The sequence below is a fragment of the Heteronotia binoei genome, chromosome 3 (genome assembly GCF_032191835.1).
Source record: "Heteronotia binoei isolate CCM8104 ecotype False Entrance Well chromosome 3, APGP_CSIRO_Hbin_v1, whole genome shotgun sequence".
NCBI classification, from domain to species: domain Eukaryota; kingdom Metazoa; phylum Chordata; class Lepidosauria; order Squamata; family Gekkonidae; genus Heteronotia; species Heteronotia binoei.
The window spans coordinates 90,011,998-90,036,156 of record NC_083225.1 but is presented as its reverse complement, the minus strand read 5'-3'; the positions used below and the strand labels follow the sequence as shown (position 1 = coordinate 90,036,156).

The 24,159-nt window shown below is 44.0% G+C and overlaps 1 protein-coding gene across 4 annotated transcripts in view; it reads right to left on the bottom strand.

Moving 5' to 3' along the window:
• The window catches only part of KDM6A (lysine demethylase 6A), a 317,940-nt gene extending 309,643 nt beyond the window's left edge, over positions 1–8,297 (bottom strand). For 3 of the 4 annotated variants that reach the window (XM_060234176.1, XM_060234178.1, XM_060234179.1), the window contains exons 1-2: positions 7,561–8,181; positions 7,204–7,267 (exon numbers count right to left, since the gene is read on the bottom strand). In XM_060234176.1, coding sequence (XP_060090159.1) covers positions 7,204–7,267; positions 7,561–7,724 — 228 coding nt within the window. In that variant the 5' untranslated portion in view covers positions 7,725–8,181. Of the gene's footprint in view, positions 1–7,203; positions 7,268–7,560 lie in introns of all 4 variants that reach the window. The other variant, XM_060234177.1, reaches the window with a different exon arrangement.
• Positions 8,298–24,159: the final 15,862 nt, after the last annotated feature.

The following is a 24,159-nucleotide window of genomic DNA, read 5'->3' as shown; positions in this document are numbered from 1 at the left end:
AATAATGTAATTTAGAAACACTGTAAGTCACATTGAGGACCTTATGGTTGAAAAACAGAAGAAGATGATATTGGATTTATATCCCGCCCTCCACTCCGAAGAGTCTCAGAGCGGCTCACAATCTCCTCTACCTTCCTCCCCCACAACAGACACCCTGTGAGGTGGGTGGGGCTGGAGAGGGCTCTCACAGCAGCTGCCCTTTCAAGGACAACCTCTGCCAGAGCTATGGCTGACCCAAGGCCATGCTAGCAGGTGCAAGTGGAGGAGTGGGGAATCAAACCCGGTTCTTCCAGATAAGAGTCCGCTCACTTAAGCGCAAGTCCGAACACAAATCTAGTAACTGCCTGAAGTGATTTGTGGACTGCACTGTTAACCAGAAGACTGCAGATTTATACCCCGCCCTTCTCTCTGAATTAGAGACTCGGAGCAGCTTACAATCTCCTATATCTTCTCCCCCCACAACAGACATCCTGTGAGGTGGGTGGGGCTGAGAGGGCTCTCACAGCAGCTGTCCATTCAAGGACAACTCCTGCGATAGCTATGGCTAACCCAAGGCCATTCCAGCAGGTGCGAGTGGAGGAGTGGGGACTCAAACCTGGTTCTCCCATATAAGAGTCCACGCACTTAAGCACTACACCAAACTGGCTCTCTGCCCTGGAATTATGTAAGTTAAATTAGGCCCCTTACTCAAAGAGGCATGCATGGAGGTCTGCATTAATACTGTGACTTCTAAGTCCACTTGACCAAAAACAATGCTACAAGTTATCCAGCTGGAGAAAAAGCAAAAAATGCAGGATTATAACTTGAAATAAGACATCTACATAAACTGTTTTCCCACCTTGGAAAAGTCTATGTAGAAAGGTGACTATGTGTGTTTTTAAAATATTCCTACAAAACGCACAGATACCACTGGCTATATATTTCTCTACCTGCAATGCTTTTTATTCCATTTTCAGAATTGTTTTCGGACCATAGCAAAATCAGACTAAAAACAGAAGAACTCCTGAATAGGCACAGATAAATTAGCTAAATTACCAGAATGAAATGCAAGATGTATAGTAAGTATTAGTTAGAAGGGGCATACAATTCAAACAACTATGGACCTGAAATAAACATGGAAAGACTACACTTCATAGACCTTTTTTCGCATTATACTATTACTTTATATTACTATAACTTTTAGAAGTAACAGGAAATAGTAAAGCTCCTTCATCTAAATATTCATTTTTAATTGCAGTCTTCAAGTAGGCTTGCACCTTTCGAAAGGGCATCACTAAACTCGCAACCCAACACACACTTACATGCAAGTAAGGCTTATCTCTGAGTAAACACAGAAATAAATGACTGGGTTGCACACCTGCCCACCTACAGTCCTTTGCCTGTCTACTGGGAAGTTTCACTGAAATCAATTGAATTTTCATCCATGTTTAATGTACTTAAGAGCACAGAAAGGTCACATTCTCTAAAAATTCCTATCATACATGCTTGTAAGATCACAAATACCTAGAAATGAATAAACTCAAAGAGGAAATATCACTATAAAGGACAGCATCACAAAGCAAAATCAAACTTTTACTAATGTATTGGCTGCATGTTTATGTGAAGAACTCAAATTCACTAACACTAACATTTATATACATCCAGTGGGCCAGCTGCTGCCTGTACAACAAGAAATTGTACAACAGAAAAATTAAGGCACATACCTTAACAGAACATATTTCACTCAATGTTATTTTGTTTGTAAACAAGACTTCCCATTTAAAAATGGGTATAACATGTCACAACTATGATACTGAGTACTGACAAGGTAACTGAAAGTTGAGTAAAATGCATTTACTATGACTACAGATGACAGCTTCTGTGTACTCAAACTTATAGACATCCATCTGACTATGTAAGGATAAAACATCACTCACACACTTTTAGTAATATGTTATTGATAATGTAGTTATGCATGCCTGTGAGGAAATAAGAGATCTCATCACTGCACAGATAACGCAACCATATTAATAGTCATATATGTCAAAATCCATTATCACATACAGTGGATGCTAAATTTCAACCTACTTTTAAAATACAAACAGATACTATTATACAGCATGCCAACATAAAACACTGTTAGTACACTAATCAATTATGTAAATAAACTTTACACTAAAACTTACTATATTAAATATGCATGCGGTGCATTAATCCAGTATAATGATGCACTCACCATTCTGCTTAGTCAATAAACATATAATTTAACTCTTGGTGGTTATAGCATTTTACCAATATATTCTCCAGAAAAGAACACAAAACAAGCAGAAACAGCCTACTGTTCCACGTGTACACGGAGTTACTATACCAGAAGCTGCTTCTTCTATTCACCCACCAAAGGCTAAGCTCAGGCCAGGACATAACAGTAATCAGTCTGCCACACACCTGAATGAAGAAGCAGATGATCTCCCCTCACCCAAGTTTAATAACCTACCCCAAAGCAAGATACTGGAAAACTGTTTTCCATAATTTTCTCAACCTATCCATGTTTCAAATGTATAGGCTCTTCAAAATATTAAAATAGACCACAACTTATATATTCACATTAGTACTTTCCTTAATTCAAATAATATCAGAGACATGAATTTGTACTCTCCTTTCACTGTTAGAACAGTAGCCTAATTTCAGCCTGCAATTAGAGCACAAGTATATAAAGCACAGTTTAGCCATTTCACTCTACTCCACAATTCAAACAATAACATATTCCCAATTTCAATAGAGGTAACACAAGAAACTTCCAACTACTTCATTACTATACACCAAAATGTGATAAATGTGCACCTTCTGAAGCAATACCAACAGCAGAACTGAAACAATACTATTTATATAAAACACGCGATTTGGCAGGGAAAAAACAATGGTTTCAGAATGACAACCCACATCATTAACTAGCTACCATATGACACTGCAAGATCACTGATTCAAAATCTGTAAGAATGAACTTAAGAGATACAAGCAAAATCTTAAAAACAACAAGCTACATCATCACAGACCCAGGAAGTACCTAACCAGAAAACTCTAGAAAGCCTAACCTAATTCGCATGATTGCTAAACTGATAAAATGGAAGATGAGATTGTTGTACACCACTTAGGGTTCCCACTGGAGAAAAAGGTGGGATATAAAATAAACAAAACAAACTACTTGGATTTTGCTCTTTAAAAGGGAGAGGAAAGGATAGGAGCCAAGCTGTTTTCCTTGGCTATTTCTTAAGACAAATAAGAACACACAGGGACTTTGGGGTGGGGAATCCCATTTCCTCCTCCTCTATCTCCTCTTTCTCTTCAATAAAAGCTGCCATAGCTTTACACCCCTGGCAGCCTCTCTTTGGGAAAAGTCTGAACAAGTTACCTAATGACAGCTGCTGGGCCAAGCCCAGTTTTACAGTGGTGAATCCATGAGGACTTGTGTGAGACATCTCCTTTTCCCTCATATCCTCTTCCTCATGCTATTTCTGCTTTCTCTTCTCCAAGCAACTTGCATATCTCCCTCACCTTTCCCTGCTTCCTTATTTCCTTCCTACACACCCATCAATCAACATTTCACCTGCCCTCCCATCTTCAGCTAAATTTATTATTTGTTTACTTCATTTATATTGTTTTTCTCCACAGTCTGGACCCAAAGCAGTTTACATCATTTCCCTTTCCTCCACTTCATTTTCACAACAACCCTGTGAACAAGGATGGATTGGGAATGAAAAACCCTGGTAAAGGGTCCTTCCCCCAGCCCACCCTGGTCCTGCTCCCCACAGAGAAGGGAACATAAGAAAAGCCATGTTGGATCGGGCCAATGGCTCATCTAGTCCAACACTTGTCACTCTGTGCCCCCCCCCAAAAAAGGTGCCAACTGGCTGGGGGCTGCCTCACTCACCTTAGGCAGGCTGAACCAGACACCAACTTGTGCAGGGTTTGGATGGCCTTGGGAACTGCCTTCCTCATCTCACATGGGCCAGACTCAGCCCATCTGTCACAGAGCTGGTCCAGCCCAAGGGCAAGTGCAGTGGCTTGCTGGGAGGTATCCTGGTACTTTTAATAACCAATCCAACCCTGCCTGTGAAGTAAGTTAGGCTAAGAATGTGTAACTGTCCTAAGGCCACTCAGTGTGTTTTCAGGACAGAGTAGGGATTTGAGGTCCTAGTTTGAACTCTAACCACTACCCCACCCTGGCTTTTGTAAGGTGGCTGCTGTTGAACAGTAGCAAGCAGTCATACCTGGGTGAATGCTGTCAAGCCTGGCCCCAAAGAGTCCTCCCTCAAAGGCTAAAACAGCCTCAGAAAGGGTCTTTCCCCTGCTCTTTAGTGGCAGACACCAACCCTAAAGGTAAAGGTAGTCCCCTTTGCAAGCACCAGTCGTTTCTGACTCTGGGGTGACATCACATCACAATATTTTCACGGCAGACTTTTTACAGGGTGGTTTGCCATTGCCTTCCCAAGTCATCTACACTTTACCCCCAGCAAGCTGGGTACTCATTTTACTGACCTCAGAAGGATGGAAAGCTGAGTCCATCTTAAGCTGGCTACTGGAACTCCAGGATCGAACTTAGGTCGTGAGCAGAGCTTGGACTGCAGTACTACAGCTTACCACTTTGCATGATGGGGCATAGAATAGCGTAAAATCTGTGACTGTCTAACAACAGCCACTGAGTGAATCTATTTCTTAAAGCTATAGACACTATATCGGCTACTCCCCGCCCCCCAATTTTTTATTTTAGATTCCAGATTTTTCTGCAAACCCCAAGAACTAAGAATCATCTAATAATGAGGGCCCAGAAGATTAATGGTACAAGAACATTTTCATGAGAGTAAGCCAAACTGAATGGACTTGAGTAGGATTCTAAATAAACTTGTTTAGGATTGCTTAGCTACGTATAGTTCACAATCACTCAAGGCTGTTATATAGCTCTAGCCATGATCTGACAGCAATTCTGTTGCTATACTCCTGGTTATTTTTTAAGCACTCCAATCAGCTTTGCTGCTCTGGTTCTTGCATACCTGAGTCATATAATCTTTACCTGTCTAGGACCTAAGAGACACACTAGTCTGCAACCAGTTCTTGTCTAGCAACTAACTCAACCACAACTTGTGCCAGCTAGTAATCCATTTTACGTCAGTTTTAAATCCTTAATGCCTAGGATATCACTCATCCAATGAAATGGAACAGTCATATACTGTAAATTTATCAGCCCTGTTTAGTCATTCCTTGTTAACTGTTCTGGTTTGTCATTCCCACTTAACTATCATTCTATTTACATTTTACATATCCAAACTGCCATCAAATTTATTTTAAAAAAACATAATTACCTTATAAATGCTACAGGCATTAAAGCAACATTATTTTATGGTTTCTGAAGTTCTGTTCAACAGAACTAAAAATTCAATGCTTCCGACCTCACAAATAAGGCACCAGCATATACTAAGAATACCAACTGCAGAACTACCTCATAAGTCATAAGATCCCAAGTCTACCACCATATAGAAACAAATTACTAAAGATATGTATAGCTAAAGAAATGCATGTAAGAAATAAGCATGGATGTTCATGAAAGTCTGCTAAAGGTACATTACTACTTAAAAAAAAAGTCACAATCTCATAAGTATTTTAATTGTTCCTACTGTCAGGCTGAGTTCTAATATTTTTAATGACATAGGCATATTGTGCTCTCACTTCTGAACCATTTTCATATCTCAAATCCATTAATATATGAAACTCTGAACAATGACCAACATGTCAGAGGATGTACATTAAAATTAAAAAACCTAGTGTATAAGAGATCCAGTGTCTTCAAAAGCTGCCTATTTCAGAACAGCAAATAAAGCCTAGGAAACATAGAACAGGAACTACCTAAAACAAAAAATAATTATTGCCATGAAATGAAAAATAATGTAACTATTTTTTACCAATTTTGTACCAGCTGTATTAATTTTGCCAGCTGTACTAAGAGGAAAACGTTAAAGTCTGCCCAGACAGACAAATCCAATGCAGAACACCCCTGTTTTAAAATAGAACAATTTCTTACACCCAGACTACCCAGTAACATGGCAAACATATTCTGAAATGTGTCTTTCCTGCTATGTAATAAGTAACAATTTTTAAGTAAATTAAATTGTCATGTCTAGGCTCTATGGCCTTTGTCAGGTGCTTATAAGCAGCTAAATGTGCTACAGGTAGATAATGTTAACCTCCAGCTCTGCAAATATTCTACTTTACCAAAATAAGGGAGACGGGGTGGAATCTTTGAACACAAGTACAATTTGTCTATGTAGCTAGCTGCTGAAAACTGTACAGTTCAGCTCATGTACATATGCATTCTTCCTATTTATTTCCCTGTTTATCTCCTCCCACCCTGCTTTTTCTCCTCCCTGTCCAGCCATCTTGGGCCGACAGGAGCAGCCATTACTTAAGCAAATGACAGGACTAAGAACTTTTTACAGAAACATCTTTCTTTAGCTTCTCAGGTGTGAAACAACTTTTTCCCATTTAAAAAAAACAGCAAAAAGAGGTGCCTTTCTCCTCCTCCAAAACTGAAAGAAGTTTGCAGGTTTGAGGGATCATAGACCAAAGAAGTAAACAAATCACTTAGTCACTTATTGAAGAAAAAGGTCCACATTTCTGCAAGAACCCTACGATTCAAAGAGAATCAGGAATGACGATTCAATAAAGTCCATCTCCGCGGGTGACAGGAAACCGGCCAAAATCAAGAAAAAACGAGGGTCCAAGGTAGCAAACTGCAGCTAAGTAATGCCCAGTCTCCCGAGCTTCTCCCAAGTATTCAAAAAGGTTGCTCCCAGCTGGAAATCGAGGCCTGACGCGCAGGGGCTCTCTCCGTCCTACTTCTGGGACAAAGCCCAGAAAGTGACCCAAAGGCGTTTGCCACACCACGCACCCCGTTCACCACCCTGAGCACCTGGTGGTGGGAGGAAAGGAGGAAGAAGCACCTCTGGCCAGAGGCGCGTGCCAGAGTAGCTGGAGAAAGCCATTCTCATCGAGAGCCAAAAAAGAGGGCGGCCGAAGCAGGCCAGGCCAGAGACTCCGCTGGCGAGTCTTGCGGTCGCGATGTGAGGGTTTAACGCCTCTGCTCTCCCTCCATAAACGCACACACGGGCTCGCGGGGGGGGGTGAGGGTGGCTCCCTCGTCGGTTGCCTCCTCCCCCACCTCAGTCCCCTTACCTTTAACAGCAAGGCCTTCGTTCTGGCGCCATCTTCATGAAGCCTCAGAAATCCGAAGAGTCGGCTGCAGGCAGGCAGAGAGAGAGGTTGAGGGGAAACAGCCACGTTAGCCGAGTAACCCCCGCCCGAAATAAACCGCTTCATTCGCTCTCTCACGCTGACTGGCAGGGGCCGAGCCCGCACTCCGGCCCAGGAGCACCACCACGACTCGTTGGCTGGCTGGTCTGCTCCCTCACTCACGCTCGCTCTTTCTCTCTCGCACACACTCACTCCTCTCTCACACACCCCGAGCGGGCGGGCGGGCAGGCAAGAGAGAACACCGGACGAGCCGGAACCCGGAGGCTGCCGTTCGGGTACCTGTCGAGGCCGGAAAGGACTTCTCTTTCCTCCGCTGTCAGGCTGGCGAAGTCCTCCTCGCTCTGGCCGCTCGCTTTCCCCGCCGCCATTTTCTTTTCCTCATCACCGAAAGAAGCAGTAGAGGCGGCGGCAGCGGCGGCGAGCGACACTCCACACGATTTCATGGAAACGCAACGTAATTAACTCACGATCGCAAGCCCCCCCTCCCTGCGCGCCCCCAACACCCCCCCCAGTGCCGGGCGGGGCGGGGTGCCCGACACACACACACACCACCACAACTTTTATTACAACAACAACAGCCGGCAGGGAGGGAGAGGGAGGCGGGGGGAAGCCCCGTGGCTCGGAGGAGGAGGGAGGGAGGGAGCCCCAGCGCTGGAGACTGGGGGGGGGGGGAGGAGGAGGAGGGGAGGAGAAAGAGGAGGAGGAGGCGGCGGCTGCTGCTGCTGGCGGTGACGGCGGCGGAGCAGAATGTTTACATCGCTGCTGAGCCGCCAGCCCCGGCGGCGAGAGGTGAGTGGAGTCGGGGTGACAGGGGCCCGCGCCCGCCCGCGTGGGGTGTATTTGTTGCCTGTACAAACTTCCCCAGCAGCTGCACAAAGTTGTTGTAATTGTGTCACACAGCGAACCCCACGCCGCCACCGTGACCCCCCTCCCCACCCCGTTTGCCTGTGCCCACGCAGCCAATCGCCGCGCCCAAGCCTGCCCACGTGACCTTTGTTGACTTACGTCAGTCATAGCGCTCTTCCAGGGCTACGCTCGAGCTTGGTAGCCGCGCTGGTTCCACCAAGGGAACGCAGTCACGATGAGTTTGAGTATATACTTCAGGTTTCGAATGGTGAGTAGAATCCTCCATGTGTGAGGCTGGAGCTTTAGATCAGCTGGAGCACTGGGCGTTCCAGTGATTTACAGTAACGGTGCTTCTACATACCGGGAAGGGGTTTTTTACCGCTCCCCCTCAGTGAACTTCACTTTATGGGAAGGGTAGAAAAGAGCAAGAATCCAGTACCATCTTAAAGGCTAACACATTTTGTGGCAGAATAGAAGCTTTTGTGAGTCACTGCTCACTTCTTCAGATCAGAAAGCTCCTACCCTTCCACAAATATGGTTAGTCTTTAAGGCGCTACTGAACTCTTGCTCTTTTCTACTGCTACAGACTGACACGGCTTTCCATCTTGATGTGAAGAGATCCCGGTTGCTGAATTGCCATATGTCATCTAGATTGAACATATGAAGCTGCCTTATACTGAATCAGACCTTTTGGTCCATCAAAGTCAGTATTGTCTTCTCAGACTGGCAGTGGCTCTCCAGGGTCTCAAGCTGAGGTTTTTCACACATATTTGCCTGGACCCTTTTTCAGTTGGAGATGCCGGGGATTGAACCTGGCACCTTCTGCTTCCCAAGCAGATGCTCTACCACTGAGCCACAGTCCCTCCCCATGTTTTTATCATGTTTTTGATTGCCTCCTGCTAATCGAAAAATATGTCAAAAATAAGCACCGACGTTACAAGGGGGTAGGACTCTGATGCCTTTAAAATATACAAAATTCAGCCATGCTTTTCCTGGTCACTCAGATCTAATGAAGTGAAAGGTCAAATCTGCTGGGTTTCTGTGTGTTTTCATAATGTTTTCCTATCCAAAGCACAAGATTATCTATGTAATGTCAATGCATACTTTTTATTTACTTCATTTATACTGTGCCTTTCTCTCAGTGGGAACCTAAAGCAGCTTACATGATTCTCGCCTCTTATTTTTTCCTCATAGCCATTCTTTAAGGTCAATGACACCTTGAGGGGCTGTTCAGATGCATAGTACAATCAGTTGTCGCTGCTGTTTCACACCAGATTAACAGTGACTGATCAGACAGCAACATCTGCCTCCCGGTATTAACTTGTAGTAGCCCCCCCCCCCCCAAATCCTTCTCGGAACCGGAGTATTTTGTTATCTGCTCCTTTGCAGTGTTTTTTTAGTTCTCTTGTTTAACCTCGTAGTTTCCCCGTCTGGATAGTTCTCAACCAACTTCCAGATGTCTGAAGGCTGTCCCGGAGCAAAAGCCTCAGACATCCAGTTTACGGTCACCATTTTTTTCTACTATTTAGCGGTATGCACATAACTGCACAACCACATGTTTTAACCTATGTGCATTGCGCATATGTGCATAATGCTTGCCTGTGCATAAAAGTGGAGAAAAAAAGAATTGCATTGTGCCGCTGTGTGGATGGCAGAAGACAGTTTCACCGCAGAGTGATTTGAATTGCAGTATGGCACTCTGATCAATAATATCCGGAACAAAGATATTCGGAACAGAACCGGGTCACTTTAACATGGACTCAACAAGCTGTGTGAACAGGGCCAGAGAGTGACTGACCCAGGATCATACATCAAGCTCAAGAGAAGAGTAGGGGATTCAAACCTGGGTGTCCCAGATCCTAGACCTACTCTCTAACAACCACACCATGCTCTCTCAGTGACACCATAAACCCTGTGACACCCTTCTAAACCCATTGCGTTTAATGTTGCTCTGCTTAGGTTGACTCTGAAAATCTTAGACCACCCCATCGATCCCCCTTTCCTGTTAGTCAAATCAAGTCTAACTGAATATACATTGTTTCAAATTCTGTTAGGTGTATATATTTATTTTTATTTTATTGGATTTATATCCCACCTTCCACACTGAAGCAGGATCAGGGTGGCTCACAACAGTAAAAACATTTACAGGTTAAACATTAACTAATTAAAATCTTACAATAAAACCAATTAAAACATTTTAAAAACAGCTAATAATAATAATACATTCCAGTAATTTATATATATAGGCATTGCTTCAAGAAGACAAGCAGTTTTGGAAACTATGGTTCCTCTTTGCTTTTAACCTCCTTCCCCGCCCAGCTGTATCCCATTAGCCAGTGATGCCTGGACTCACAAACTGAGCAAAACAGATGTCGGGATATGGTTTATGACTTCTTTAAAACACTTACGCAATGTGGACCTTCTGACCATACCCGTGTTATTTTGAAGTGGTTTTGTGTGAGGTTTTCACACGAATGGCTATGTACTATGTACCTCAATCTCTCGTGCCCCGCAAGTGGACTGGCGTAAGTATTGTAGTACGAAACCAACAGCGGAAACTCCGTAAAATTATTGTTGTATATATACAACTCTTTGTTTTCCACCCTCAACACTGGCCTCACACCATTGGCCGGGAAAGAGGGGTTGCAATTCGCTACGAGTTCCTATTGAACTGTTGGTTAGTCAATCAAACGCCTTTGTCCGTTAGCCCCGGAGAGCATGTTCGTATGCACCCCTTAAGTTACCAGCAGTAGCGGGGAGGAGCTGCTAACTGGAGAGGGGGAGAGAGAGAGAGTCGGGGAGTCTGAGTGTAAATGGCGGCTGTGGAAGGGCATCAGACAGGCGACCGTCTTGCTGGTGCTATTAGTAATTCTTGAGTGGAAACTGCCCGTCGCTTACTCTCGTTTTCATCTCCCATCTAGATGGGGGTCTGTTATCTCCGCCACCGTGCCCCCTCCGCCTCTCCTCGGGCTGGGTCCGGGGCGTGGTTCTCCTGGCACCACCGAATAATAATGGCTTCCCTAGCGGCGTTATGTGCGTATGAGGAGGATGGGAGTTGGAGCCGAGCCCGCCGGAACGCCTTTCGAAGGGAGGCTCGTGAAGGGGCAGGTGCCCTGTGGGTTTCGAGAAGCTGTTTGGGCGTGGAACAAGGCGGCCTTTCGTGCCGCCCTGGGCAGGCTCAGCCGGTCGCTGGTTGCATTTGCAGCGACGACTACAAGGCGCACTTCCCTGTCCGCCGCAGAGTTGTTTCGTGAAGCCAAAAAGGAACTTCTTTCACCCGCACTCTCAGCCAGCAGCAGTGGTCTCGTTTCCCTTCTCCTTCATCAAGTGGGTCTAGGGAGCGGCCAGCGCTTGCATAAGACTTTCTTCCCCCTTCCACAACAACAGCTATGAGATAAATGGAGTGTTTCTCCATTCGGTTCCCGTCCCAAGTTTATTTGAAATGAAATTGCTGAACTGGCGTCTGTTGACCCACTGGGAATGGATGACAAATGTCTTTTTCTAGGCCTGTATTCCAGTGTTTTTTACTTTTCTTTGAAAAAGTATGGAACATTTCGTAGTGGTGAACAATATGCATGAGCTTATTTTTTAAACTGAGTCAAATGATCTCATGAACGCATGTAGGGATTCTTCAACTGCACGCTTTAACCTTGAGAGGATAATATTGCAAATGTGTACTTCATTTTTTTGGCTTTTTTACCCAGCCAATGCACAGAGTCGAAGCACATTTATAATTCTGTATTTATGTAAAGTCTGATAAAATAGGGCTGGGGGGTTTGTAACTTTTAAATAAGAAAATCTATTTTGAGTTTTTTCACTTTTTAAAAGGAATACACTTTTAAAAAATGTGCTGCGTTCTTAATATATTAAAATAATGATATGCTGAGTTTGGAGATTTGATGTAAATACTTATGTCCTTAAATATCTGGCATAACATCTGGAGATACTTGTGTAATTTCATGCCATTTTGATATAGAAGTGGAGTGCCACCCTTAGAATTTATGAACTAGAAGTTCTTTAGAATTGAGCTGTCAGTTGGTCATGAGTTGCATTGCAACAATAGGTGGATACTGGCTGTCAGTTCCTCTCTTTCAAACTAAGCCTAACACTGCTATAACATTTAGCAACTCTGTAAACAGTTGACAATAGTTGAAGTTCTTTGTCCTTCAGTCTCTACAATATTTTGTATTCAGTACTTAGCATGAGTTTTTTTTCTGTTCAAGTGTTTTAATATTTTGCATTGTCTATTGCTTCATTTTACATGTTGGGTAGAAAATAAAGTTGTGATTCTATGTTCATTGTATAACTTTTAATCCAGACCAAAGTCATTCTTGTATTGCAGTAGTAGGTTAATAGATCCCAGTAGGCAGCTGTGTTGGTCTGAAGCAATAGAACAAAGTAGTAGACAAGTGCATCTTTAAGACCAGCTAAGTTTTATTCAGAATGTAAACTTTCGTATGCTCTTAAGCAGACTTCATCAGACAAATGGGAATGGACGCAGCAATTCTTAATGTAAGTGTACTGTGTGGAATCATGAATGTTTTTAGCAGATTAAAAGAATCACAAATAGGATCTGTGTTTGTTAGTGTAGGACAAAACGGCTGAAAGAACACTAGGTGATAAAAAGCAGGCTGCTGTTGTAGGGGTGCCATAAATCTGGGTAACATTCTAGCTTCAATAGTTTAAATAGGGCATGTTTACTCAAGAGATTATAACATCCATATAGTTTGCCATAGGATGGATTGGTATATGCAATAAGACAAACAGCCAAAAAAACCCATTTGAGAATGTCAATACAAAAAAAACAAAACCCCCAAATATTCTGATACACTGTTCTGAAAGAGAAATAATATAAGTTAGCCCTTAGAAAAACAGGGTGCATTAAAGTATAGTGGAAGGTGGGTTAGTATATGTAATGAGACATACAGCCCACATGCCTCATTTGAGCATGTCAACACAAAAAAACATTATTCTGATACACTGTTCTAAAAGAGAAATACATTGGAACACTGTGGATGCACAGCTATACTCAGTGAGAGTTGGTTTAGTATATGTAATGAGATAAAAAACCAATATCCCTATTCAGTCCTGGGGAGGTGTTTGTTCCAAGTTTCATGATAATTTGTAATTCAGCAATTTCTCCATTCTGTTCTTGAAGTTCCTTTGCAGAAACAGCTACTTTGAGGTCACCCATTGAATGCTTAGGAAGGTTAAAGTGTTCTCCAACAGGTTTCTCAGTTCTGTAATTCCTAATGTCAGATTTGTGTCCATTTATCCTTTGGCGTAGGGTTTGTCCTGTTTGCGTATGTAGAGAACTAAGGGGCATTGTTGCCATTTAATGGCATATATAATGTTGGAAGATGAACAAGTGAATGAGCCTGAGATGGTATAGTTAATGCTGTTAGGCCCAGTGACTGTGTATGTGGCAGCAACATTGGCACTTGGGTTTATTGCAAGCTCTGGTCCCGGTGTTCCTGCTCAGATGCAATGTTGTATTGTCATGGGTGAGTAGTTGCTTGAGATTGGGGGGCTGTCCGTGTGCAAGGAAATGTTTACCCCCCCCCAGTGCTTTTGAAAGAGAGCTATCACTCTCCAATAGAGGTTGTAAGTTGTTGATGATACGTTGAACTGTTTTAAGTTGAGAGTTTTGTGTGACCACTAGTGGTGTTTTGTTATTGTCTCTTCGGGGTTTGTCTTGTAACAGGTTTTCTCTCGATATCATTCTGGCTTTGTTAATCTGTTTCTTGACTACATCAGGTGGGTGTTCCAAAAAGGTTTTTTGTAGATCCCTCAGGTGAGAATCTCTGTCAGTAGGATTGGAGCAAATGAGGCTGTAGCGTAGAGCCTGGCTATATACAGTGGATCATTTGGGATGGTAGCTGGAGGTATGTTTGTCGGTCAGTCAGTAGGTTTCCTGTATAAGGTAGTGTCTATGCATCCCTCATGTATTTTTACAGTGGTGTCCAGAAAATGTATTTCTTGCACAGACTGGTTCATTGTCAGGTTGATGGTAGGATGAAAGTCATTGAACACTTGGTGGAATGCATCCAGGGCTTCTTTACCATGTGTCCAGACCATAAAGTTGTCATCAATATAATGCAGGTGTAAGGTAGGTATGAGTGGGTGGGAGTCTAGAAAGTGTTGCTCCAAGTCAGTCATATTGTGGGGCCATGCAGGTGCCCATGGCTGTACCATTGATCTGTAGGAATAGTGAATTGCCAAACCTGAAGTAGTTATGGGTGAGAACAAAATGGCATAGTTTTGTGGCAAAGTCAGCTGTGTTTTTATCAGAGATTATATTATTTACAGTTTGTAATCCATCTTGGTCTGGGATGTTGGTATATAAAGATTACACATTCATGGTAGCTAAGATAGTGTTCTCTGGAAGGTTATTCAAAATTTATATTTTCCTCAGAAAATCTGTAGTGTCACGAACATAACTAGGGGTACTGGTGGCATAGGGTTTTAGAATAGAGTCCATATATCCAGATACCCCCTCAGTGATAGTGCCTAGTTTAGATTAAAGAGATGTTCCTGTAAATGGAAATACGTATGATCTTTTGCCTGCAGGATGAACTGTGCTCACATATACTCTCATCTCCATTCTTCTGAAGACATGCACAGGTAATGATCTTCCTGATTGCTACTACCATCCCCAATACTTCAAACAAACTGTCTTCTAGGGGTGTCTCAAGACTCTTCCATATTTGTTTTAATGTTTGATATATATTTACATTTTAAAATATTTTAAAAATCTGTTGAATCTGGGGTGGCTTTTGGGTTTTTTTATTTTCCTGGTTGTGGCCAGTTAATTGGCCCTACTGTGAAGGGGGGATAGATTTGACAATTGGTGAAAGTTCATTTACAACAATGATAATTTTAAAATATAGGGGCGATCAGTTATTGCAGATCACTTTACCCCATGGGCTGTTTAAATTTGTTCAGAAGGAAGGTGAATGAGAAATGGCTGTTTTCCTGTGGGAGGCTGAAGTTCTGCTTTACTTATTGACAATTTTCTGTTTGATTCAGAGATGGAGATGCAATCTAAATACAGTGGTTTGAATACCTTCTTCACCATTTACTTCTGTTGTATTAACAAAGGTGTTTAAATTTAGACAACGTTTTCTTAAGATAGTGCCCAGTCATATTCAGTGATCCCAAGTATAATATTAGGAGTCAATGAGACATGATGCAAAAGATCCATAATCAGAATCTTGCAATGTTTTTATGAAAGAACTAGTAACCTTAGGCCAGTGCTTTGAAAAATGGGGAAGGATTTTGAGAGTATTTAACCATTTCCTCTTATACCTCTTAAGTGTTAAAATACCATTCCAGATTAGCAGTTAGCTTTGCATGGGGGAAAAGATGAGCAGGAATGGCTGGATCTGCTCCTCCTAACCCCTCCCCCCCCAAGCTAACTGCAGCTTTTGGTAGGCACTTTATTCCCTTGCTCCTGCACCTTTCCCAAGAGTTCAACACCCTCTCACCAAGAAACCTTTTTCTGTTTTCAGAACAATCATCTGGGACTGTAGTTAAATCATGCCTCATCTAGATCGGATAAGTTCACCAAAACAGCATTCTTTGAATACCTAACACAATGTAGTCTGCCACATAGACTGCCATTTACTTTCTGTTCATCTATGATTTGTGCCGTTGCAGACAGTGCTGTAAGAGATTTATACTTCAAAGTTAATAATAATAATAATAAATTTATTTTTATTTCCCGCCCTCCCCTGCCGAAGGCAGGCTCAGGGCAGCTCACAGAACATGGTGTTTACCATGATTACAATAAAATACAATCATTACTATAAAAACAAATTAAAATATAGTTGAGTTACAGTCATAAATTAAGTTAAAAGTTAGATAAAACAGTTAAACCATTGTAAATTATTAATTAAGGTGCTACGATTCAGAATATGTAAAGGATGGCTAGATGTCAATTAACCGGGTTCCATCTTAAAAGCGAGCTGAAAGAGGGCGGTTTTGCAAGCCCTGCAAAACTGATTCAGGGCTCACACCTCCTCTGGTAGTTGATTCCACCATTGGGGAGCCATTGTTGAGAAGGCTTGCTCCCTCGTTGTTTTCAATCTAGCCTCCCTTGGCCCAGGGATTTTTAGAAGATTTTGGGAACTAGATCTCAGTGCTCTCTGAGGAACATATGGAGAGAGGTGGTCCCTAAGGTAGGCAGGTCCTCGTCCATATAGGGCTTTAAAGGTAATAACCAGCACCTTATAACGGACTCGGTACACAACTGGCAGCCAGTGCAGCTCCCGCAGCCTAGGCCGTACGTGTTCCCACCGAGGTAGTCCCACTAACAGCCTGGCCGCCGCGTTCTGCACTAACTGCAGTTTCCGCGTTCGGTATAAAGGCAGCCCCATGTAGAGGGCGTTACAGTAGTCCAGCCTTGAGGTGACCATTGAGTGGATCACAGTTGCCAGGTCGCTACGTTCCAAGAAGGGGGCCAACTGCCTCGCCCTCCTAAGGTGGAAAAAGGCGGATTTAGCAGTGGCAGCTATCTGGGCCTCCATTGTCAAGGAAGGCTCCAGTAACACTCCCAAGCTCTTGACCCTGCGCACTGGTATCAGTGACGCACCGTCAAAAGTTGGTAGGGAGATCTCCCCTCCTGGCCCGCCGTGACCTACGCAAAGGACCTCAGTCTTCACTGGATTCAGCTTTAGCCCACTCCGCCTGAGCCAACCCGCCATGGCTTGCAGTGCCCAGTCCAGATTTATAGGGACATTGTCAGTCCGGCCGTCCATCAATAGATAGAGCTGGGTATCATCAGCGTACTGGTGGCAACCCAGCCCATACTCCCGGGCAATCTGGGCAAGGGGGCACATATAGATGTTAAACAACATCGGGGAGAGAACTGCCCCCTGAGGCACCCCACAATTAAGTTGGTGTCTCTGGGACAGCTCTCCTCCAATTGCCACCTTTTGTCCCCAACCTTCAAGGAAGGAGGAGAGCCACTGTAAGGCTAGCCCCCGAATTCCTGCGTCGGCGAGGCAGCGGGTCAGCAGCCGATGGTCGACCATATTGAATGCAGCCGATAGGTCTAGCAACAGCAATACCGCTGAGCCGCCTCGATCCAGATGTTGCCGGAGGTCATCCATGAGGGCGACCAAGACTGTCTCCGTCCCATGGCCTGGGCGGAAGCCAGACTGGCACGGATCTAAGGTGGAAGCGTCATCCAGAAAATCCTGTAACTGCAACGCCACAGCCCTCTCTATAATTTTGCCCAAAAAGGGCAAGTTTGAGACCGGCCAGTAATGAGCCAATTCGGCCAGGTCTGATGTAGCCTTTTTCAGGAGAGGGCGGACCACTGCCTCTTTCAGGGGGGTTGGAAAAGAGCCCTCTGAAAGAGATCTATTTATGATGTCCTGTATAGGACATCTTAGCTCCTCCTGGCAAGCCTTAATTAGCCAGGAGGGGCATGGGTCCAGATCACAAGTTGTTGGGCGTGCAGTGACAAGGATTCTGTCAACTTCCTCCAAGCTGAGGGGGTCGAAGCAGTCCAAGATCAAACCAGAAGACACGCACGTACTCCACAAGTAAAGTTAATATTAAGTTTCCTATAAATGTTTGTGAGCCCTGACCTGGAATCCTCCAGTGGCAGCTATTGCAGCAGAAATCAGTTGATTGGGGGCAGTCAATCACAAACCCTGCCTTGTAGTGGCCCTGCCCAGTTTCTGTGAAGCTTGGTGGATATGCGGGAAGTAGTAGTAGATGAGCAGAGAATAACAACTCATCTCTAGACTATGGAGACCAGTTCTCCTGGGGAAAAAATGGCTGCTTTGGAGGATGGTCTCTGCAGCATTGTACCTCACTGGGGTCTCCACCCTCCCCAGGCTCCATCACCAAATCTCCCGGAGTTTCCCAGCCTGTATCTGGCTACCCTATGTGCCACATTGAGCTATCCTGCTCTTATATAAGCCAGACTGGTGGGGCAGAGGAACTGTGAATAGGCAAGGGGAAAGTGATGGAGATGGAGCCTCCTACCCCAGCCGTATGAGCCAGGCAGCTGGTGGTGGCAGCTCTGCAGGCAGGTGGGCAGGCCAGTGATTGGGTAGCCTAGTGCAAGGGACAAAAAGGAAGGAATCCTCTCCCTCACCACACAAGTCTTGTGAGCCCTCATTTGTCAAAAGATAAATTCAAACCTTCAAGTTGAGCAAAACGTCTATCTTCTAATAGTTCTATCCTACAAACACTTCCCTGAAAGTAAACCCATTGAATAGACCTAAGTAGAATTGGGAGTAGACATTTTTCACTGTAAACTAGTTCAAGCAAATATATATTTTTTTGAAGTAGCACAGTTTGAAACATACTATATTGGTCCGGACTGGAATAAACCAGTTCATTAGTTTTGCAGCAATTTTATCTCTGCCACAATCAATTTTGATAGATTTAAGCTTGTTCTTCATGAGACCTCTTTGCACATGGCAGAAGAAGGGGAGGGAAGTGCAAGGTAGTACATGTTTGGCATCATGGACCATAAAGTTCTCATTTCGAACCACAGCCTTAGGGGAACTATTACACCTAAACCACTGACCCTTATTCATTAAACTCATATAGACTAATTTCAGCCGGTGTAAACCATCCCTCTGGAACAGGGGTGGGGAACCTCCGTCCCAAGGGCTGTATGCGGCCCTCAAGGTCACTTGGTGTGGCCCTCAGGGATTGCTGGGCCGAATCGAGCCATGTGGCAGCCTCCTTGGGGCCTGACTGGCCAGCAAGGATCATGGGGCCCAGCCGCGCTGTGCAGCAGCCTCCCCAGGGCCAGGCAGGGATCACAGGGCCCAGATGTACTGTGCGGCAGTTTCCCTGGGGACTGGCTGGCCAGCCAGAGAGCTGCAGGGCCTGGAAAAGTTACTGTCACAGTTAAGTTTGCACTTGATTATCCCAGATGGTGTGGCCTAATATGCTAATAAGTGTGTGACCTAATATGCTAATATTAGGGGATGTAGTCTAATATGCTGCTGAGTTCCTGCTGGGCTTTTTCTACAAAAAAGCCCTGGACCTATGCATTTGCCTAGGGCGGCAGGCCATGTGTGTGTGTGCATGCCAGATTAGGCTCTCCCCACATGACTTCAAATAGAAAAACAATTATTTGCATTAATTTTGCTGGCCTGAATCGTTCTCCCTCGGCGAAGCACTGTTTTTAAAGTTGATAATTTTGTATGGCCCGCGAATGATGTTATAAATGTCCATATGGCCCTTGGCAGAAATAAGGTTCCCCACCCCTGCTCTAGAAAAAAGACGCGAGGAGAATGCATGGTGTTCAATTTAGATATTTATCAAGGGTGCTATATTTCTGTAATCTGCTCGGACACCCCCAATCAAGTCAGTGTGCCCAGCACCTAAAACATTTAGAGACCAATCCTAAGCAGGGCTACTAACAGTGCAACTCTTAAGTAAAGTTATTCCCTTCTAAATCAATTCTAGTCAATAAGTTTAGAAAGGAGAAACTGCTTAGGACTGGGGTGGTGCACAAACGGGCTCCACCAATCATTTGCGACTTTGGGGGTAGAGCCAGGAGACTGTCACTTCCAGGTCAAGTGCCAAGTGTTGCCACTTCCGGGGCATACTAAACCAAAACTACACCTCTTCCTGTGATGTCACTTTCAGGGCACTGCCCCAAACCTGCCTCTTCTTCTGAAGAAACTTTGTTTTCAAAAAAATCTCTCTGAAACTCATGCTGAGCCAAAATGGGGGTGGAAAGTGGGCAGTCTGCAACTTTTTCATACATTCCCAGGATCCTCTCTTTCCACCCCCACACCTGCATGCACCTATCTGTTTGTGTGTTCTGCTCCTGTTTGCAAGCATTCCTAATGCCCATGTTCAATGGCCTGCACCACCTACACACCCCTTCCTCAAAAGCACTGGCCAGTGTACGCAGTTGGGAGTGCTGTTGCCAATGCCATCAAGAATGCCAGCACTGTGTACCACCCACACTGGGCCCTGGCCGCTGCTCTACCTCAAAATATGCTGACACATTTAGTAGGCCGTTCCTTCAGGTGCTACTACTGGAACCCTGCCTTAAGCTACAACCAAACTTGCTTGGTTTCAAGAAAATCTTTTGACAGCTATTTTTCATACTTTTTCTTGGCTGAAACACTGGGAAATTGCTGTGAAAGGTAGCAGAGAATTGTACTGCAATTAATGAATTAATTTCAAGTTATATGAAGTTCATACAAGTTTTTATGCAGTTATCCCCAAAAGGATATTTATGCGGGGCTTGCTGTGTTTCCCATGCCTTTAAAAGCAACCTGTTGTGCAGATATTTAGCCAGTGAACTTCTTTCATCCTTTTTAATATCTATAGGAGGAGCTTAATTTTGGTGTCAGACAACTGTTAAAAGCAGGACCAGTAAAATGGTTCCAAGTTCATAGTACCATCACTTCCATTACTGATGTATATCTCCAATAATCTCTTTCTGCCCTATACCTCTCACTCTCACTTACACACGTGGAGGTTGAAAACCTTGTATTCTGACAGCAGACACATGTAAGGTGTAGGCCTGAACATTACATCTTTCCACTATAAAGTTTCCCAATCTGTTGCACACTAATTGTTTTGGAATTTCTAGTGCAGACACTTTCTGGAACCATACAGTAATTCCATACAATTCTCATTTTATTCCACACTGCCTGTGCTCTGTTGCATTTGGCTTTTCAGCTGAAGAATCATTAAGTAGCCATGCTTGGGAGCTTTGGACATAGCCAACTCTTCTCAGTTCTTCCCCTTGAGAGACTATAAACTGGGTAGAAGCTTACCAAAACCCTAGAAAGAAAGGTGAGATAACAGTGTGGTGATGGAAAATATCTCACAGCCTTATGGTGACCCCATGGGACATTCAGAGGTGGTTTGACATTGCCTGCCTCTGTGTAGGAACCCTGATGGTGGCATGAGCACACAAATTCAGCTGGAAGAAAAGCATCATCAAGAAGCACAGGAAAAAAAAATTAAAAGAGAAAGAACAGAGATTACAGTAAAGGGAAGATTTCTCAGATAGCTTCTCATTTCCTTTTTAAATACTGCCTCAAGAATAATATAGAGTATTTAGGAATGCATTTTTGATAGCTCTATACTATGAAACCTGAGAGCATTGAATCGCCTGTTGATATACGGGGAATGGTTGCCATGCTGGACTGCTGTTGGTTTTGCTTACAGCTATCACAAACTATGCAGGCACTTTCTTTGATAAATGCAGGCAGAAGATGTTTCAGTTATTTCCAAGATCCTACTTTTAGGATTTGATCTTCAGGGATTATCAGTTTTCCTGTGGTCTTAAAATTTCACCTGATTCTAGCCTGCTTTACACATTCTGGACATAAACTGATAAAAGTCGTAACCAATGTTGCGATCTTATGTCCACTGACCTGTAGTTAATTGGGAAGAATTATATCTCAAGTAAACATGCATACAAATTTTAATAATTCAAGCTAGAATGGTTTGTTTTGGATTCACTAGTAATTTCCATGGGCTAATAGAACAAAGTAGGAGTCCAGTAGCACCTTTAAGACCAACGAAGGTTCATTCAGAATCTAAGCTTTTGTGTGTATGCACACTTCTTCAGGCTTACATTCTGAATAAAATTTTGTTGATCTTAAAAGTTCTACTGGACTCCTACTTTGTTCTATTGCTTCAGACCAACACGGCCGCCCACCTGGATCTGTTTCCAAGGGCTAAGCATAACTTCTTGCTCCCACTGCAACCCAGCCCCCCAACCCTTTTTCTGTGAGACAGGGACCCCAGGAATGACATAAGGGGGACCTGGAAGTCTGCCATGGGAGAATTGGTTAAAATCCTCACCTTCTGTCCTCTGAAACTATCCACTGGATTTTATTTATTGATTGATTTGATTTATATCCTGCCCTCCCTGCAAAGGCAGACTCAGGGTGGCTCACAAATTAGAGGTCACACAGTCACATTCGTGTGACCAAAAAAAATAAAACAACGATAAAAACATAAAACATAAAAACAATTTCTAAAAACATCTCCTTGTGCTGATATCATGGTTTCAGACAGCGATCTGAATGGTGGTTAGCCATTCTAAGAGATCCTAGGATCGCAATAGCATGGAGAGGTAGACCGTTGGTGACGTTTTTATGGACCAATCCTGCTGCTGCAGATGTTGTCATCATGAAAATGCATGGTGGAAGAATGCCGTTTTGCAGGCCCTGCAGAACTATGGAAGCTCTCGCAAGGCCCTGATCTCTTCCGGCAGCTCATTCCACCAGCTAGGGACAGCAGTGGAAAAGGCCCTGGCTGTCGTTGATTTGAGCCTCACTTCTTTGATGCTGGGAACTGTCAACAGATTTTGAGACCCTGACCGAAGTGCTTGCTGGGGCATATGCAGGGAAAGGCATTCCCTAAGGTATGCAGGACCCTGGCCATTTAGGGCTTTAAAGGTAATAACCAGCACCTTGAAACAAATCCGGTACACTATCGGTAGTCAGTGCAGTGCTTTCAGCACAGACTGAATGTACTCCCATAGAGGAACTGCCATTAATAGTCTGGCTGCAGCATTCTGCACTAGCTAGGGTTGCCGGATTTGGGACAAGGGCATTACAGTAATCCAGTCTTGAGGTGACCATAGCATGGAACACTGTTGCCAAGTCGTCGCATTCAAGAAAGGGAACCAACTGCCTTTCCATCTGCAGATGGTAAAAAGCTGACTTGGCAGTGGCAGCTACTTGGGCCTCCATTGTTAAAGAGGAATCCAAGAACACCCCTAAGCTTTTAACCTTGGGCGCCAGCGTGAGCTGCGCTCCATCGAAGGTCAGTTCGCGGACCTCTGGTCCCGAACTGTGACGGCTCTGGTACAGGACCTCCATCTTCATCGGATTTAATTTCAGTCCACTCATCCTGAGCCACCCCACCACAGCTTGCAATGCTGTGGACAGATCTTCTAGGGTGGAGTCGGACTGGCCACCCATCAGCAGATAGAGCTGGGTGTCATCAGTGTACTAGTGACTGGGCAATCTGGACGAGGGGGCACATGTAGATGTTGAATAACATTGGAGAAAGAACCACTCCCTGCAGCACACCACAGATAAGTGGGTGTCGTCGAGACAATTCATTTCCTAGCTCCACCCTCTGTCCCCCACCCTGGAGAAAGGAGGAAAGCCACTTCAAGGCCAACCCCTGAATCCCAGCATCGGCGAGGCGACAGGTCAGTAGCTGATGGTCAACCATGTCGAACGCCGCCAACAGGTCTAGCAACATCAGCACTGCCGAGCCACCTCTATCCAGGTGCCTCTGGAGGTCATCTGTGAGGGCAACCAGAACCGTCTCCATCCCGTGATCTGGACGAAAACTGGATTGATGTGGGTTAAGCACAGAAGCATCATCCAGAAAACTCTGAAGCTGCACTGCCACAGCCCTTTCAATAATCTTGCCTAAAAACGGCAAGTTAGACACCAGCCAGTAATTTGCCAATTCAGCTGGGTCTAAAGCTTACTTTTTTAGAAGAGGGCAAACCACGGCCTCTTTAAGAAACTGGGGGAAGGTTCCTTCCAGAAGGGACCTGTTGACAATTTCCCTTAGGGGGACCTGTAGCTCCTCTCAGTCAGCTTTTATCAGTTTTCAAAAGTTTTATTAGTTTCAGAAAAAGATGGGGGGGTAGGAATAAGGGGAAAAGAAAGATAAAAGCACGATACATTCTGACCTTATTTTGTATAAAATACTTTCAAAAATAAAGCACAAGTATGATTCTACAATATTTTCTTTACATAAATTGTCCCATATTATTTTGTCTAAACTATATATATTCCATTTTAACATTTTATAGTATAGATCTTTTGATATTATCTAATAGTTTTAACAATTCCTGTAAAGGTAAATTTTATAATATAAAATACAGGAGAAAAGCAAAAAGAAGTCAGTTTACACCAGAGAATCTTAAGAGTCTTGAGTATCCAACGACGCATACAATTTCATCCAATATTTTCTTGCTTCTTTAGATTTCCTAGCCATCAGCTGGGATAGAAAGTCCAGCTCTGCTGTCTCTAGAACTTTTCCCACCAAGTC